Source organism: Oncorhynchus keta, chromosome 19 (assembly GCF_023373465.1).
Source record: "Oncorhynchus keta strain PuntledgeMale-10-30-2019 chromosome 19, Oket_V2, whole genome shotgun sequence".
Lineage (NCBI taxonomy): Eukaryota > Metazoa > Chordata > Actinopteri > Salmoniformes > Salmonidae > Oncorhynchus > Oncorhynchus keta.
Window position 1 is genome coordinate 30570313 of NC_068439.1, and position 14293 is coordinate 30584605.

The 14293-nt window shown below is 41.8% G+C and overlaps 1 protein-coding gene across 3 annotated transcripts in view; it reads left to right on the forward strand.

Annotated features, from left to right (window-relative positions):
• The window catches only part of LOC118398054 (collagen alpha-1(XXII) chain-like), a 62895-nt gene that overhangs the window by 2386 nt on the left and 46216 nt on the right, over positions 1 to 14293 (forward strand). For all 3 annotated transcript variants that reach the window (XM_035793033.2, XM_035793034.2, XM_035793036.2), the window contains exons 2-4: positions 220 to 367; positions 631 to 1197; positions 10256 to 10336. In XM_035793033.2, coding sequence (XP_035648926.1) covers positions 274 to 367; positions 631 to 1197; positions 10256 to 10336 — 742 coding nt within the window. In that variant the 5' untranslated portion in view covers positions 220 to 273. The remainder of the gene's footprint in view (positions 1 to 219; positions 368 to 630; positions 1198 to 10255; positions 10337 to 14293) is intronic.

Sequence of the window (14293 nt, forward strand, 5' to 3'; positions counted from 1 at the left end):
TAAATGAGTAAATGAGAGTTGAATACGGAATTGTAGCTTTTTGTGAAATCAATATTCCCCAAAGAAAAGCTGTTTATCGGAATCAGAAGACATTTAACATGATATTGCATTCCAATACTCAAGGATAATATTGAGGCTTAGGCCCTAGAAACGCCCAGTAGTCTGTCACACCTGTCTGCTTCTTGGTAGTTTGTAATGGTGACCTGTTGATGTCTACAGGTTGGAGACTTTGATGGTGATCACAACCTAAAGCTCAAAAGACCAGAGGCTGATATGGAGCTGCGACTGGGATGCAGGGCTTCCCTGGTCCTGGTCATACTGGTCCTGACACTCTCAGGACTGAGGGTTGATGCTCAGAGCAGGGCAGGTAAGGACATCAGCTGTTAATAGCTGGTTCAAAAGTATTTGTTTTTTTCTCCATAGACTTTGAGCCACACTGAGCTTGTCTGGAACCAGTGGAGTAGTCCTGAAAGTAGAAACCCTGCCCACCTGGCACTAGTGTGGCTAGCTCAATCTTCAGTAGTTAGAAAGAAATGAAATACTATTTGAACCAAAGCCTGGTTCTTACTATCTTTATGTACAGTACTGGGAATTCCTCAGGTCTGACTTCTAACATCCACTTCCTCTCAGGCTGTAAGAACGTGCACTATGACCTGGTGTTCATCCTGGACACGTCGTCCAGTGTGGGGAAGGAGAACTTTGAGAAGATCCGCCAGTGGGTCTCCAACCTGGTGGAGTCGTTCGACGTGGGCCCGGACAAGACGCGTGTGGCTGTGGTACGCTACAGCGACCGGCCCACCACCGAGTTCAACCTGGGACGGTACAGCACCATGGACGAGGTGAAGAAGGCCGCCAGGAACATCCGCTACCTGGGAGGGAACACCATGACCGGGGACGCCATAAGCTACACCACCACCAACATCTTCACAGAGCGGGCCGGGGCCAGGCCTGCCGCCAGGGGCATCCAGAAGGTGGCTATCCTCCTGACGGACGGGAGGAGCCAGGATTACGTGTTGGAGCCTTCCAAGGCGGCGGCGAAGGCCGGGGTGAGGATGTTCGCAGTGGGCATCGGGGAGGCTCTGAAGATGGAACTCGAAGAGATCGCTGCGGAACCTAAGAACGCTCACGTGTTCCATGTGACAGACTTTAACGCCATCGACAAGATCAGAGGTCGGCTGAGGAGACGGCTCTGTGAAAGTAAGTAACCAATCACAGGCTGAGAAGGAGGCTCTGTGAGAGTAGATTATCAGGTGCAGGATTTTTATGTGACTGCCTTTACTCTTTAGTTTGTCAGTTTTGAGAAAACAGATTCCAACAAGATGTTTACATTACATACACAATCAGATTTTCAGAATTGGGTCTTAAATTCAGTTGAAAATGCAGTTATTTCTATCAATCAAAAGCCTGCACCTTTTTACTATACAATCTGTGACTTTGAACATGAAAGATATCTCCATCGATATCACACTGAACTTACACTCCAAAACGAACCCTTTTACACCTCTAACCAAGACTCTAACCCAAAACTCCACCACACACCTTAATTCAATTACATTACATGAGCCATTTCAATTGGCTTTTCCTCTCGACTAGGCCTTTTCCCTCGACTACGACGGGTGTGACATGATATGTGTGAGGCGTGGGCGTTAAGCACAGATCGGCTCATAAATGACGTTGTTGTGGCCACTTGCCCCAGTGACTTGGGTAAGAGGCGTGGAACGCTGGATAGCCTGAATTACTCTAACCTCCAGGACCCAGCCACACTACTACACATCCCCCGACAGGGAAACGTTCAGAACAAATGTTACAAACGTCATTAAAATAACAACACGTATATACTGGGACGGCTCTGGGCTGGTGAGGAAAGTGGAGCAGTGAGTATATATTGTATGTTCAGGACAGGAGGTGGAATACGATTGGTTGGATGCTTCCCACTCCAGAGTTTGCATTCCCCACTAAAATGATCTGAACAGGAAAGCAGCGCGTGCCTGAAACTGTAGCGCCTCAACGGAATCCTTGGGACCTCTCAACTCTGACGTCACCGTATTAAAGTTGACATTTAAAATGGTTAGGGAAGAGTTATGGTTAGGGTAAGGATATGGGTTAAGGTTAGGGTTAGGGCAAAGACAGCACAGTATGGGTTAGAAACTCTGGTGAAGGTTTAGGGTAGGGACGTCCCATGGATACCGGATAGCACTAACCTGCCTGAAACCCTGACAGTAAATAAGGAAGATGAAATGACACGGTCCCACAGCTGTACCTGACGATGTGGGCCTCGTCACAAGATAAGTGTTGGAGCACCGTTTCAACATAGCCTGTCTCTGAAATGCCACCCCATTGGTCAAAAGTAGTGCACTATGTAGGGAATTTTGTGCCATTTTGGATGCACACACATAATCTCATTTACTGCTAAAAAGCACAACAGGATAGTACAATACTCAGAGCTGTGTTTAGTGTTAACTCAGAATCACACTGTAATAAGAGCCTCTATTCTTTATTTAAGTCAGACAGGTGTTCTTGTGTAGTAATACTTTAACCACTTGAGTTTGGCAGGATGCTAGGAGATTCCTTTGGAAGCTCTTAACCCTGACCCTTCCCTCTGAGACCACAGATTCCAATGTTAATATAACCACCTTGAAGTCAGTCTATACATTCCTCTCTAGTCGTAATGGCACTTCCTTTCAGACATTCAATCTATTACGATATGGGGATAAGGGTACTCAGGGCTCACTACACAGAACCTCTTTACCTTGGACAACTAGTTAATTCGCCACCCAAAATTGTTCCTTCTGGTAATCTCTAGGATCACCATGTTAGTGTATCTAAGAATATAAGTGGGCACCGCACAGAGTGGCCCAAGTTATTTTTGCCCTGAAAATTACAGTTCTAAAGTTTCAAGTAGGTCCTAAAGAGCAGTTTATGAATTCCACGTTGTATGTTTTCACCTTTTCATCTAACATTACCACCACCGTTAAACACAGTGCTGGGAGAATATATATATAAACACAGAAACCTTTTAACTTGAACTAAACCTCAGTGAACGAGAAAGGCGTCTTTGCCAAATCAAAGATTATTCAACAGCCATAATTGTACTTATGAGGTAATACAGTAGACTGAATTAGTACACTCCTTAGTTAGAGCCTGTTTTCAGTTGAATGTTTTTGATTATATTTTTGGGAACCATAGAAGTCCACTAGACATATTAGGGCTATTATGCTTTTAGATTTGAGCAAAGTGCAATAACACTGTAGACTACCTAAGCTGGAACCCAAGGCCTGAGTTAGCACTGTTTTGTATTTAATTCAACCAAATGTTCCTATATCATTTACAGATGTTTTTAGTTCAACTTAATAATAAACAACAGGCTAAATAAGTCCCATCACCTGATCCACTATGTTTCCTGTTGATACAAGAGCATGGACACACTTGACCTTGCATGACCTCACAATCCACCCATGACATGGCATATCCATTCTCCCGCAGATATCTCTTTCCCAGAGTTAATTAGTGATGGCGCCAAAAACAAATCGATACAGTTACATATTTGGATGTTATTTTTGACAATATATCGCAACATTATGCTGGACAATAGCTAGGCTTCCATCCAATTGCTGATAGATTTTCATGCGAAAGTCTAAAAGCTGCATGGAAACGATATGCACATTTCCCCCTCAGAAATGGGTTTCCATCCAATTGACTTGTTGCAGTTTAAAGGCTGCGCATGATGACGTAGCGCACATAAGAGGAACTTTTGCAGTTAAATTCCCATCTACAAAATAAAAAATACAAGTTAAATGGGTTTCAATCGCATTTCCAACTCTACTGATGGTTTTGTCACAAAGAATGTTGCGTTATATAGTGAATGTGCTCTCTCTGGTCTTGGCAAGTGCACTGTAGCCAACAGCTCACAGATACAGTGTGGGTATAGCCGACATGATGAGATTATTATGGACAAAAAGAGCGAAATCTTTTTCAATTGTTCTGAATGGCAGCCAAGCCTCAATCATCATGTCACCAGAATAAGACCCTGGAGATTTATTGAAAAGGAACATCAAGCTCATCACTTTGCACTTTCACCACCCTGTGAAGTTCAACAAAACCTATTTAATTGGGAGGACCACACACAACTTAATCGCGTGACTCTAAGTTTACTTCGATATGATAGTTATTATATCAATATTTGGATGTTTCCACAGCCATTTCTTTGCATAATTAATTTGATCAACATAAAAATATCCCACCTTGTCTAGCCTACTTTGTTTTGTCAACATTTGGAAAGTTTACCGACCAATATTCTGTTTCCATAAGGCCTGTCTTTAAATGTGTTATCCGACATGTACTGTAATTCACTCTCATAAAAAGGTTGGATGGAAACCTGGTTAGTATCGTAATATTATTTACGTGCTATTCGGCTGTACCTGCACCAAAAAGCATTTTCCCTTCATAGCTTGTTCTCCGTCTTCTTTTGAAATGTTGAGCCAATTTGTTTTCAGCACTTTGACTTCCATGACTGATGTAAACTGGTTTTCTCATGGCTCTGTCTTGTCCCTCAGCAACAGACATACAGTATGGTAAACCCCAAAATGCAGATTCAGCTCAACCTGATAAGGACATGCTGCTTTTGCATTGTATGTTACTGCTGGTGTATGAGACCTATGAGATACCACTGGACCCAAAAATGTTAAGGGCTCTGCCCTGCATTGCTTCCATTTGAACTCTGTGGTGGATCTTTAAATTATAGCTGTTGGGCCACAAGGAGAGGGAGTGGCCAGCTCTGCAGTGAGAACAGTCTCAGACCTTCAGTTATGGCGGAATCCTAAAACACAGTGACGCACAGCTGTCCTATCAAAGCTGGCATTGTAACTGTTGGCCAAAATAGGTATGTAGTATTACTCCAACCATCTCCTTACAAACTGAATTGAAGACATCCTATAACCACCAGCAAAGCCTATTTGGTTTACATGTTTGGAAATGCTTAAATAAAGGAAAAATCCACACCAAAACGATATTTTGGTATTTGTTTCGTTAGTCAGTTGTTAATATAGTCTCAAAATGTTTTTCACATCAGCAATCAAGTTTTCAAGACATGTAACTTTCACAATACAGCATCTTATGATGCAAAATGCATCATACTGTCTATATTTCTGTATTTTATATATATATATATTTATTTATTTATTTATTTATATATATATATATATATATACACAGTACCCGTCAAAAGTTTGGACACACCTACTCATTCCAGGGTTTTTCTTAATTTTTTCTTTATTATTCAACAAGACAGAAAATTGTAAAAATTAAGAAAAACGCTGACATGAGTAGGTGTGTCCAAACTTTTGACTGGTACTGTAGTGACGACATCAAAACTATGAAATAACACACATGGAATCATGTAGTAACCAAAAAAGTTTTAAACAAATCAAAAAATATTTTAGATTTTAGATAGTAGCCACCCTTTGCCTTGATGACAGCTTTGTACACTCTTGGCATTCTCTCAACCAGCTTCACTTGGAATACTTTTCCAACAGTCTTGAAGGAGTTCCCACATATGCTGTGCACTTGTTGGTTGCTTCCTTTACTCTGTGGTCCAACTCATCTCAAACAATCTCAATCGGGTTGAGTTCGGGTGATTGTGGAGACCAGGTCATCTGATGCAGCACTCCATCAGTCTCCTTGGTCAAATAGCCGTTACACAGCCTGGAGGTGTGTTTTGGGTCATTGTCCTGTTGAAAAACAAATGGGAGTCCCAATAATATGCAAAGCAGAATGCGGTGGTAGACATGCTGGTTAAGTGTGCCTTGAATTCTAAATAAATCACGGACAGTGTCACCAGCAAACTGGTACTGTATACACAGTTGAAGTAGGAAGTTTACATACACCTTAGCCAAATATGTTTAAACTCAGTTTCTCACAATTCCTGAAATTTAATCCTAGTAAAAATTCCCTGTCTTAGGTCAGTTAGGATCACCGCTTTATTTTAAGAATGTGAAATGTCAGAATAATAGTAGAGAGAATGATTTATTTCAGCTTTTATTTCTTTCATCACATTCCCAGTGGGTCAGAAATGTACATACAATCAATTCGTATTTGGTAGCATTGCCTTTAAATTCTTTAACTTGGGTCAAACATTTCGGGTAGCCTTCCACAAGCTTCCCACAATAAGTTGGATGAATTTTGGCCCATTCCTCCTGACAGAGCTGGTGTAACTGAGTCAGGTTTGTAGGCCTCCTTGCTTGCACACGCTTTTTCAGTTCTGCCCACAAATGTTCAATGGGATTGAGGTCAGGGCTTTGTGTTGGCCACTCCAATAACTTGACTTTGTTGTCCTTAAGCCATTTTGCCACAACTATGCTTGGGGTCATTGTTCATTTGGAAGACGAATTTGTGACCAAGCTTTAACTTCCTGTCTGATGTCTTGAGATGTTGCTTCAATATATCCCCATAATGTTCCTACCTCATGATGCCATCTATTTTGTGAAGTGCACCAGTCCCTCCTGCAGCAAAGCACTCTCACAACATGATGCTGCCACCCCAGTGCTTCACGGTTGGGATGGTATTCTTCGGGAAGGCCTTGAAATACATCCACAGGTACACCTCCAATTGACTCAAATGATGTCAATTAGCCTATCAGAAGCTTCTAAAGCCATGACATAGTTTTCTGGAATTTTCCAAGCTGTTTAAAGGCACAGTCAACATATTGTATGTAAACTTCTGACCCACTGGAATTGTGATACAGTGAATTATAAGTGAAATAATCTGTCTGTAAACAATTGTTGGAAAATTAACTTGAGTCATGCACAAAGTAGATGTCCTAACTGACTTGCCAAAACTATAGTTTGTTGACAAGAAATTTGTGGAGTGGTTGAAAAACGAGTTTTAATGACTCCAACCGTAGTATATGTAAACATCCGCATTCAAATGTATATATATATATATATATATATCTTCAACATTTGATTGCTGACATCTAAAACATTTTGGAACTATGTCAGCAATGGACTAATGAAACGAATACCAAAAGATAGTTTCGGGGTGGAATTTTCCTTTAAAATAAAAGTTTAAAAAGTCAAATGTAAAAAACAAAACAAGTAAGGATACAAAAACAAACAATTGAACAACATAAAACCCATCACAGAGATTAGACACCAAATCAAATGTAGAAATGATTGGTTGCAAATGTCCTTTTCTACCACAGTAAAAATATTATTATGGCAGCCAGGCACAAACACTGTTACACACTGTAACAGTCTACCAGGGATAAACTGTCTACCTGAATTTTCACAGGACATTATGCACTTGACTCTGCAGTTAGAAAGAACAAGGCATGTCAAGAGACGGAGCCATTCCGTCCATAGTAAAGTTAATGCCTCCTTAACTCAACAAAGTCCTTTTTATAGCCGCAATTAAAGAAAATTACAGGGTCTGATAGTGCATGATCATCAGAGACACAATCTGCTCTGTGGTTTGGGTTTCTGCCTGCTTTACACACGCACAAGTTCACACGCATGCACACATGCACAAACATGCACACACACACTTGAGATTAACAATACATTTGGTTAAGTGCCGTTAATTCTTCTCATGCCAATTTATCATAGCATCACAGTTCAAATGCAATAATGTCAGTTAAAACTGAATTCCTCTCGTCTTAAGAATTTCACCTTCAGCACCTTTTAGTGTCAGTGTGTCTGCTCTCCTCTCAGTCGTCATAGCTGACAACTATTTCAGAGATTTTACTAATAGAGATCAATGGAATGAGAATTGGAGTTTCTAATATGCCTGTTTCTGCACATGAACATCCTACAACAAACTGTGCAGCATTCCACGAAAGTAGAGTGAGATGGGCAAAGAAATGTACAGTACATTTACAGTATACCCCTCTCCAACCAGAGGAGGCTGGTGGGAAGAGCTATAGGAGGCTGGGCTCATTGTAATGACTGGAATGGAATAAATGGAATGGAGTCAAACATATGGGTTCATATGTTTGATATGGTTACATGTATACCGTTCAAGACATTGCAATGAGCTCCTCCCACCAGCCTCCACTGTCTCCAACTGAGCCACTAGCTTCCATCCCAGTTTGAACATCATACAAAGGACCCATCCCATTGTGTCAGCAGCATTGATACCTGTTACCCCAGCAACAACACATAGACAAGTCAGGATGGCATCTTCCCTCTTGCAAATAAAAAAGACTTCTCTGCCAATGTAAACTAACCCTGAGTGGGGCTGTTGCCTTTCATATCTGTCACCACTGGCATCACTCGGCCATCCCAGGCCTGTGAGGTATGTATGTGTGTGTGAGTCTAAAACTGTCACCGCTGGGAATGGTGCATGCATCACTCCAGTGGCTTGTGATTCACGCCCTTGGCATTTTTCCTATTTTGTTGCCTTACATCCTGGAATTAAAATTGATTTTGATTTTCTTTTAAACATTTGATTTACACAACATTCAAACCAGAAGTAAGACAAAAAAACTGAAAACTTGAACGTGCATAACTATTCACCCCCCTCTCCTCCCAAAGTGAATACTTTGTAGAGTCACCTTTTGCAGCAATTACAGCTGCAAGTCTCTTGGGGTATGTCTTTACAAGCTTGGCACATCTGGCCACTGGGATTGTTGCTCATTTTTCAAGGCAAAACTGTTCCAGCTCTTTCAAGGTGGATGGGTTCTGCTGTTGTACAGCAATATTTAAGTCATACCACAGATTCTCAATTGGATTGAGGTCTGGGCATTGACTAGGCCATTCCAAGACATTTAAAGGTTTCCGCTTAAACCACTCAAGTGTTGCTTTAGCAGTATGCTTAGGGTCATTGTCCTGCTGGAAGGTGAACCTCCGTCCCAGTCTCAAATCTCTGGAAGACTGAAACAGGTTTTCCTCAAGAATTTCCCTGTATTTAGCGCCATCCATCATTCCTTCAATTCTGACCAGTTTCCCAGTCCTGGCCAATGAAAAACATCCCCACAGCATGATGCAGCCACCATCATGCTTCACTATGGGGATGGTATTCTCAGGTTGATGAGAGGTGTTGGGTTTGCGCCAGACATAGCGTTTTCCTTGATGGCCAAAAAGCTACATTTTAGTCTCATCTGATCTGAGTACCCTCTTCCATATGTTTGGGGAGTCTCCCACATACCTTTATGCTTATTTTTTTCTTCAAGCAATGGCTTTTTTTCTGGCCACTTTTCTGTAAAGCCCAGCTCTGTAGAGTGTATGGCTTAAAGTGGTCCTATGGACAGATACTCCAATCTCCACTGTGGAGTTTTGCAGCTCCTTCAGGGTTATCTTTGGTCTCTTTGTTGCCTCTCTGATTAATGCCCTCCTTGCCTGGTCTGTGAGTTTTGGTGGGTGGACATCTTTTGGGAGGTTTGTTGTGGCGCCATATTCATTCCATTTTTTAATAATGGATTTAATGGTGCTCCATGGGATGTTTAAAGTTTCTGATATTTTTTATAATCCAACCCTGATCTGTACTTCTCCACAACTTTGTCCCTAACCTGTTTGGAGAGGTCCTTGGTCTTCATGGTGAAGCTTGCTTGGTGCTGCTCCTTGCTTAGTGGTGTTGCAGACTCTGGGGCCTTTCAGAACAGGTGTTTTTATACTGAGATCATATGAAAGGTCATGGGACACTTAGATTGCAGACAAGTGGACTTTATTTAACTAATTATGTGACTTCTGAAGGTAATTGGTTGCACCAGATCTTATTTAGGGGCATCATAGCTGAGGGGGTGAGTAGCTATACATGTACCATTTTTTTAAACAAATACTTTTTAAAATTTCACTTCACCAATTTGGACTATTTTGTGTATGTCCATTACATGACATCCAAATAAAAATCAGTTTAAATTACAGGTTGTAATGCAACAAAATAAGAAAAAAGCCAAGGGAGATGAATACCTTTGCAAGGCACTGTACTCCTACTGGAGTATCTACCGATAGTTTCAATGAAGAATCCCGTTTCAATGGGACACGCCCTTCATAACTCCGATCATCTAGTTAAAACTAATGATTCTATTGAATGAAAACAATGTATCTAGGTTTCTAGGATAGGTCAAAGATTGCATTCTGTATAAGATTTGTTTTTTCTCCACACTGTGAAAATGGATTTATTGACTACGTAAATCCAAGTGTGCAGCTTAAGACAAATGACAAAGTGTTTACTTGAATTACTGTATATGGAAGGCATAAACTGATCAAAATAAGATTCTCTGTTACTCCAATCTAATTCTGCTCTTCTGCTCTCTCCTCAGACGTGCTGTGCCCCAATATGAAGGTCCAACCAGACCGCTTCAAACCCAACAGTACCAGTTATGGATTGGAGGAAGTTCCAGGTAAAAACAGATTTTTTTCTCTCCCCTTTTCACTGATAAAATTTTCATCTAAAAGAATGGTTAAAAGCTCAAGTGCCATGTATCTTTCATCTGACTGCAAGTATCATTGGATCTATGCAATCATGGTGAATAACAACGTCTGAAAATAGGCCCACTACACAAATACCTATTTTTCATGAACATTTGTACTGAGACCAGATGGTAAATGAATTGCTAAATGACTTTCTCTACCCTCTCCTCTATCACTTCAGACCTTCCTTGGAGAACACGAAGGGAAAAGTATTTGAACCTAGCCAAAACATACCTATTCATTTATTCGTTTGCTGGGACTAGTTTCATGTTGTTATAATGTTACAAAAAGTATCAAAGCTTGTCCATGAAGCAGCCTACTTCCCTTGTGTTGAACTTTCCATCCAACTATAAGAGAAGGTGGGACGTTTTACTGAATGACAATTATGACAACTTCAAATTGATTATTATGGTCTAGTTCTGTATTTACTGATTATATCAAAGCACCGTAGCAGGTTCAAGTTGTTCTTGTGGTCTCTATTTTCAGTGGGTATTTATATAAAAAAATAGTTTCTGAGAAATGTGGAGCAGTATTGCTTAACCAGATAGGTAGGATGTTGTCTTACAGTCTTAAGGGATCAGAGTTCCTGTCTACTGTATGCCTCCCACTCACATTCATCATGCTAAGCGGAAAAACAGACCGGGACCAGGAGGGATGTCTGACTCCTGCTACAGCCTCTTTACCTGGGGAGAGGAAACGGTCAAGTCTAGTGTGAAACGCGTACAATATCATGAAAGCAGATCAGAATACAAGTATTGGAGTAATGGCACTGAGATATCTGATCTTAGAGAACATCAAGCAGTGAGAAATGTTAGATTTACATGCTGTTCAAAATGATAATTTGCTTCGTAACCTAGCGTGTCAAAGCAGTGTGAATAATTGCAATAACATACTTCAGAGTTTTACTGCTGAATTATTTTTCCTTTACTTCTCCTGAGTGATTTAGGGTCAACTGCCACAACCTAAATCTTTCACTCAAAAGTCACGGTTTTGATACCACCATCTAGTGCAAAAGGCAGAGGAGGCCAATTTCTTCTAGCCAAAATAATCGTTTTCAAATAAGACTGATTAGCTAAATGAGGTGTTACTGCATGGCTGGAACAAAAGCCTGCACACCTACAAGCCCTTAGCGGATAAGACCCCTGGGGGAGTAGTCTAGGGCATTCGGGGACCGAGTCCGAACTCAGTCATGTGGAGCTACACACTGAAACAGCTTTTCAGCCAAGTTCAGGAAAACCCTATCTGGGGAAGAACAGAGGTTTAACAACGTGGGTCGTAAACCTGTCTGAGAAGCTGAGGCCTTCTGGCAGAGCTGCGTTTGTTTCTGGTGTTTGAAACGACAGTTCCTCCGGGGGTTCCCACTGACTAGACTGGATACATCACATCCTCTAGTATATACACCACTTCTAATTATGTGGCTGGGCCTTTACTATAAACTGCAATATAAAGAGGAAGAAATCTGGATAAATCACTAGAACTATGCAGCCAAAGTTGTTTGAAGATGCTTCACATTCACAACTACAATAAATGTGTTGTTATAAAGTCTCTTAAATGACACACACACACACACACCACTGTATTTGTGTCATTTCTGCGGGAGCTTAAACTAAGTGGAGCCACTCCCTTATTCTGGCCTCGCTAGATATCAGGCCCACTAGGTTTGTCTGTTAAATAGATGTACTGCCAGAGGACATTAAACTCCACTTGTTTAAATGGCAGAGGTCTAAAATACACTCCTATTTGCAATTATGTCATTGGTGCTCCAATGGAACAGCTGTGTGTGTGTGTGTGTGCGAGTGTGTTTGTGTGTAAGGGTTTCCAGGGTTAGCCACCCATCATATTAATGTGGTTTGTAGAGGACACACCCTTTTAAACAACGATCAAGTCACTATGGCAATGCTACCAGAGCCCAAGAACCAGGGGCAGGGAGTTTACTAATGCTGCCTGCTATCCATCTGATCTCAGTACTGCAGCCCATGGTCCTGTTGTCCTGTAAATACAGTCTGGCATAATTCACAATAAAAGTGGGTCAAATTGCATTTGCACTGTTTGTTTGACTTAGGACCAGCTTGAATAACCTGCTGTTTCATCCTATGAATGCAGGTATCATTCATAAGTTATAGTCTAGACTGCAGTTTGCTATGAGTGCTCGAGAGAATCACTCTTGAGAGAGTTTTAATCAGGCTACAGTACACGTTTTCTCAGCTAGATTTGAATCACATTTCCCATATGGACATGATTCAGAAGAAATATGCCTTGCGAATGTCAATATGTGATACTTCACATTGTTCAGGGGGCAGTTAAGTGCCATTATGAAGGCGGTAATGTGAGAGTGCTACTGAAGAGTACAGGCAGGTGGCAAAGCACACAGGCGGCAGATACAACATTGGCAGCAAACAAACAAGTGACCTTAAAACATACAGGTGCCCCAAGAGCCCTGTCATAGCATGCTGTTGGATAACTGTAGAAGGGACCCCATAACCCATCAACTGTCTGAGACCATAAACATTCCTCTGACCTGCTGCATTTATCTACTTCATCTCATAGCAAGAAAGTGTGAATTACTCAGACAGTCAGACAGACAGGTCTACTGGTCTGTGGGGTTAGCTGCCCCACCCCACCCCGCCTAGACAATTATGGTAGGGGAAACACTTTGAGATCAGATGTAATCTGGGTGGGTCCTGGTCAAGGAGGTACCCAACTACCCATAATCTAGCTGTGAGGTTTTTAATAGCTCTGTTTTCTCTTCTGTCATCGTGCTGCACTGTGCAAATATTCTCCGTGCTCTGTGCACTCGTTGAGTCCCGTGGCTTTAAGGACAAGCCGGGCTGTAGCACAGACCTGTCATTTAGATTGGCAGAGGATGCTGTATAATCATCATCCTCCAAAAAGTTATTCTGAACAGCCAGAGACGGCCAATGGGTCGACCTGGCTCTGTGGGGAACGCCAAATGAGTGCAGTGACTGGGGAAGAGAAAGACACAATGCATTCTTTTGATCCGGACAGATGGTAACATCTGAGCACTGGGCGAGGCTGCCGCGATGGTCGCTTTATAATTACACACAGTGGGGATATCATGGTCGCCAATCAATGGTTCTATGGTGCTCTGCTGACTCTTCTCAATATTTATTCACCAAGTTGGGTCAGACCAGACAACCAATGTCTATCTCTCAACACTCAGATGTAAATGGGTTAGGCATACTGAGTGACTAAAAGGGTTCCTCTCACTCTGATTGGTGATAGCACCAGTCAATCTCGCCATTTGTTCAACAGGATTGCTGAATGGTAGGAGACCCTACGTCTAAACCAGTCTGGGAAGTCAAATGGCTACTCTAGCAATCAATTAGTGGGTAACCACAAACTACAGAGAGGATTTCCTTCTGTCTGTAACTTTTCTTTTCTCAGGGGCCTCCCGAGTGGCACAACGGTCTAAAGGCACTGCATTTCAGTGCTAGATGTGTTCCTACAGATCTGGGTTTGATCCCGGGCTGTGTCGCAGCCAGCCGCGACCTGGAGACGAATGAGGCGGCCCACAATTGGCCCAGCGTCGTCCGGATTAGGGGAGGGTTGGGATGTCCTTGTCCCATTGTGTTTTAGCGACTCCTTGTGGCTCTCTCTCTCAACCCCCCCCCCCCTTTTATTTAACTGTATCAATCTGACTAGCTAGTAAGGATACACACACACATGTATATATATATATATATATCTGTCAGTCATTTTCAACCTATAGCTCTTTTTGATGGGATCTAGTGTGTTGCTCTGGACTTGTCATGATCAGTGCTCCCTCTGTTGGTGAGCAGAAGAAAGTTCTACAAACCACTTCAATGATTTGATTTACTCAGCTACAACTCCAGGCTAATCATGTTATTTTCTGTCCCGTCTGTTGC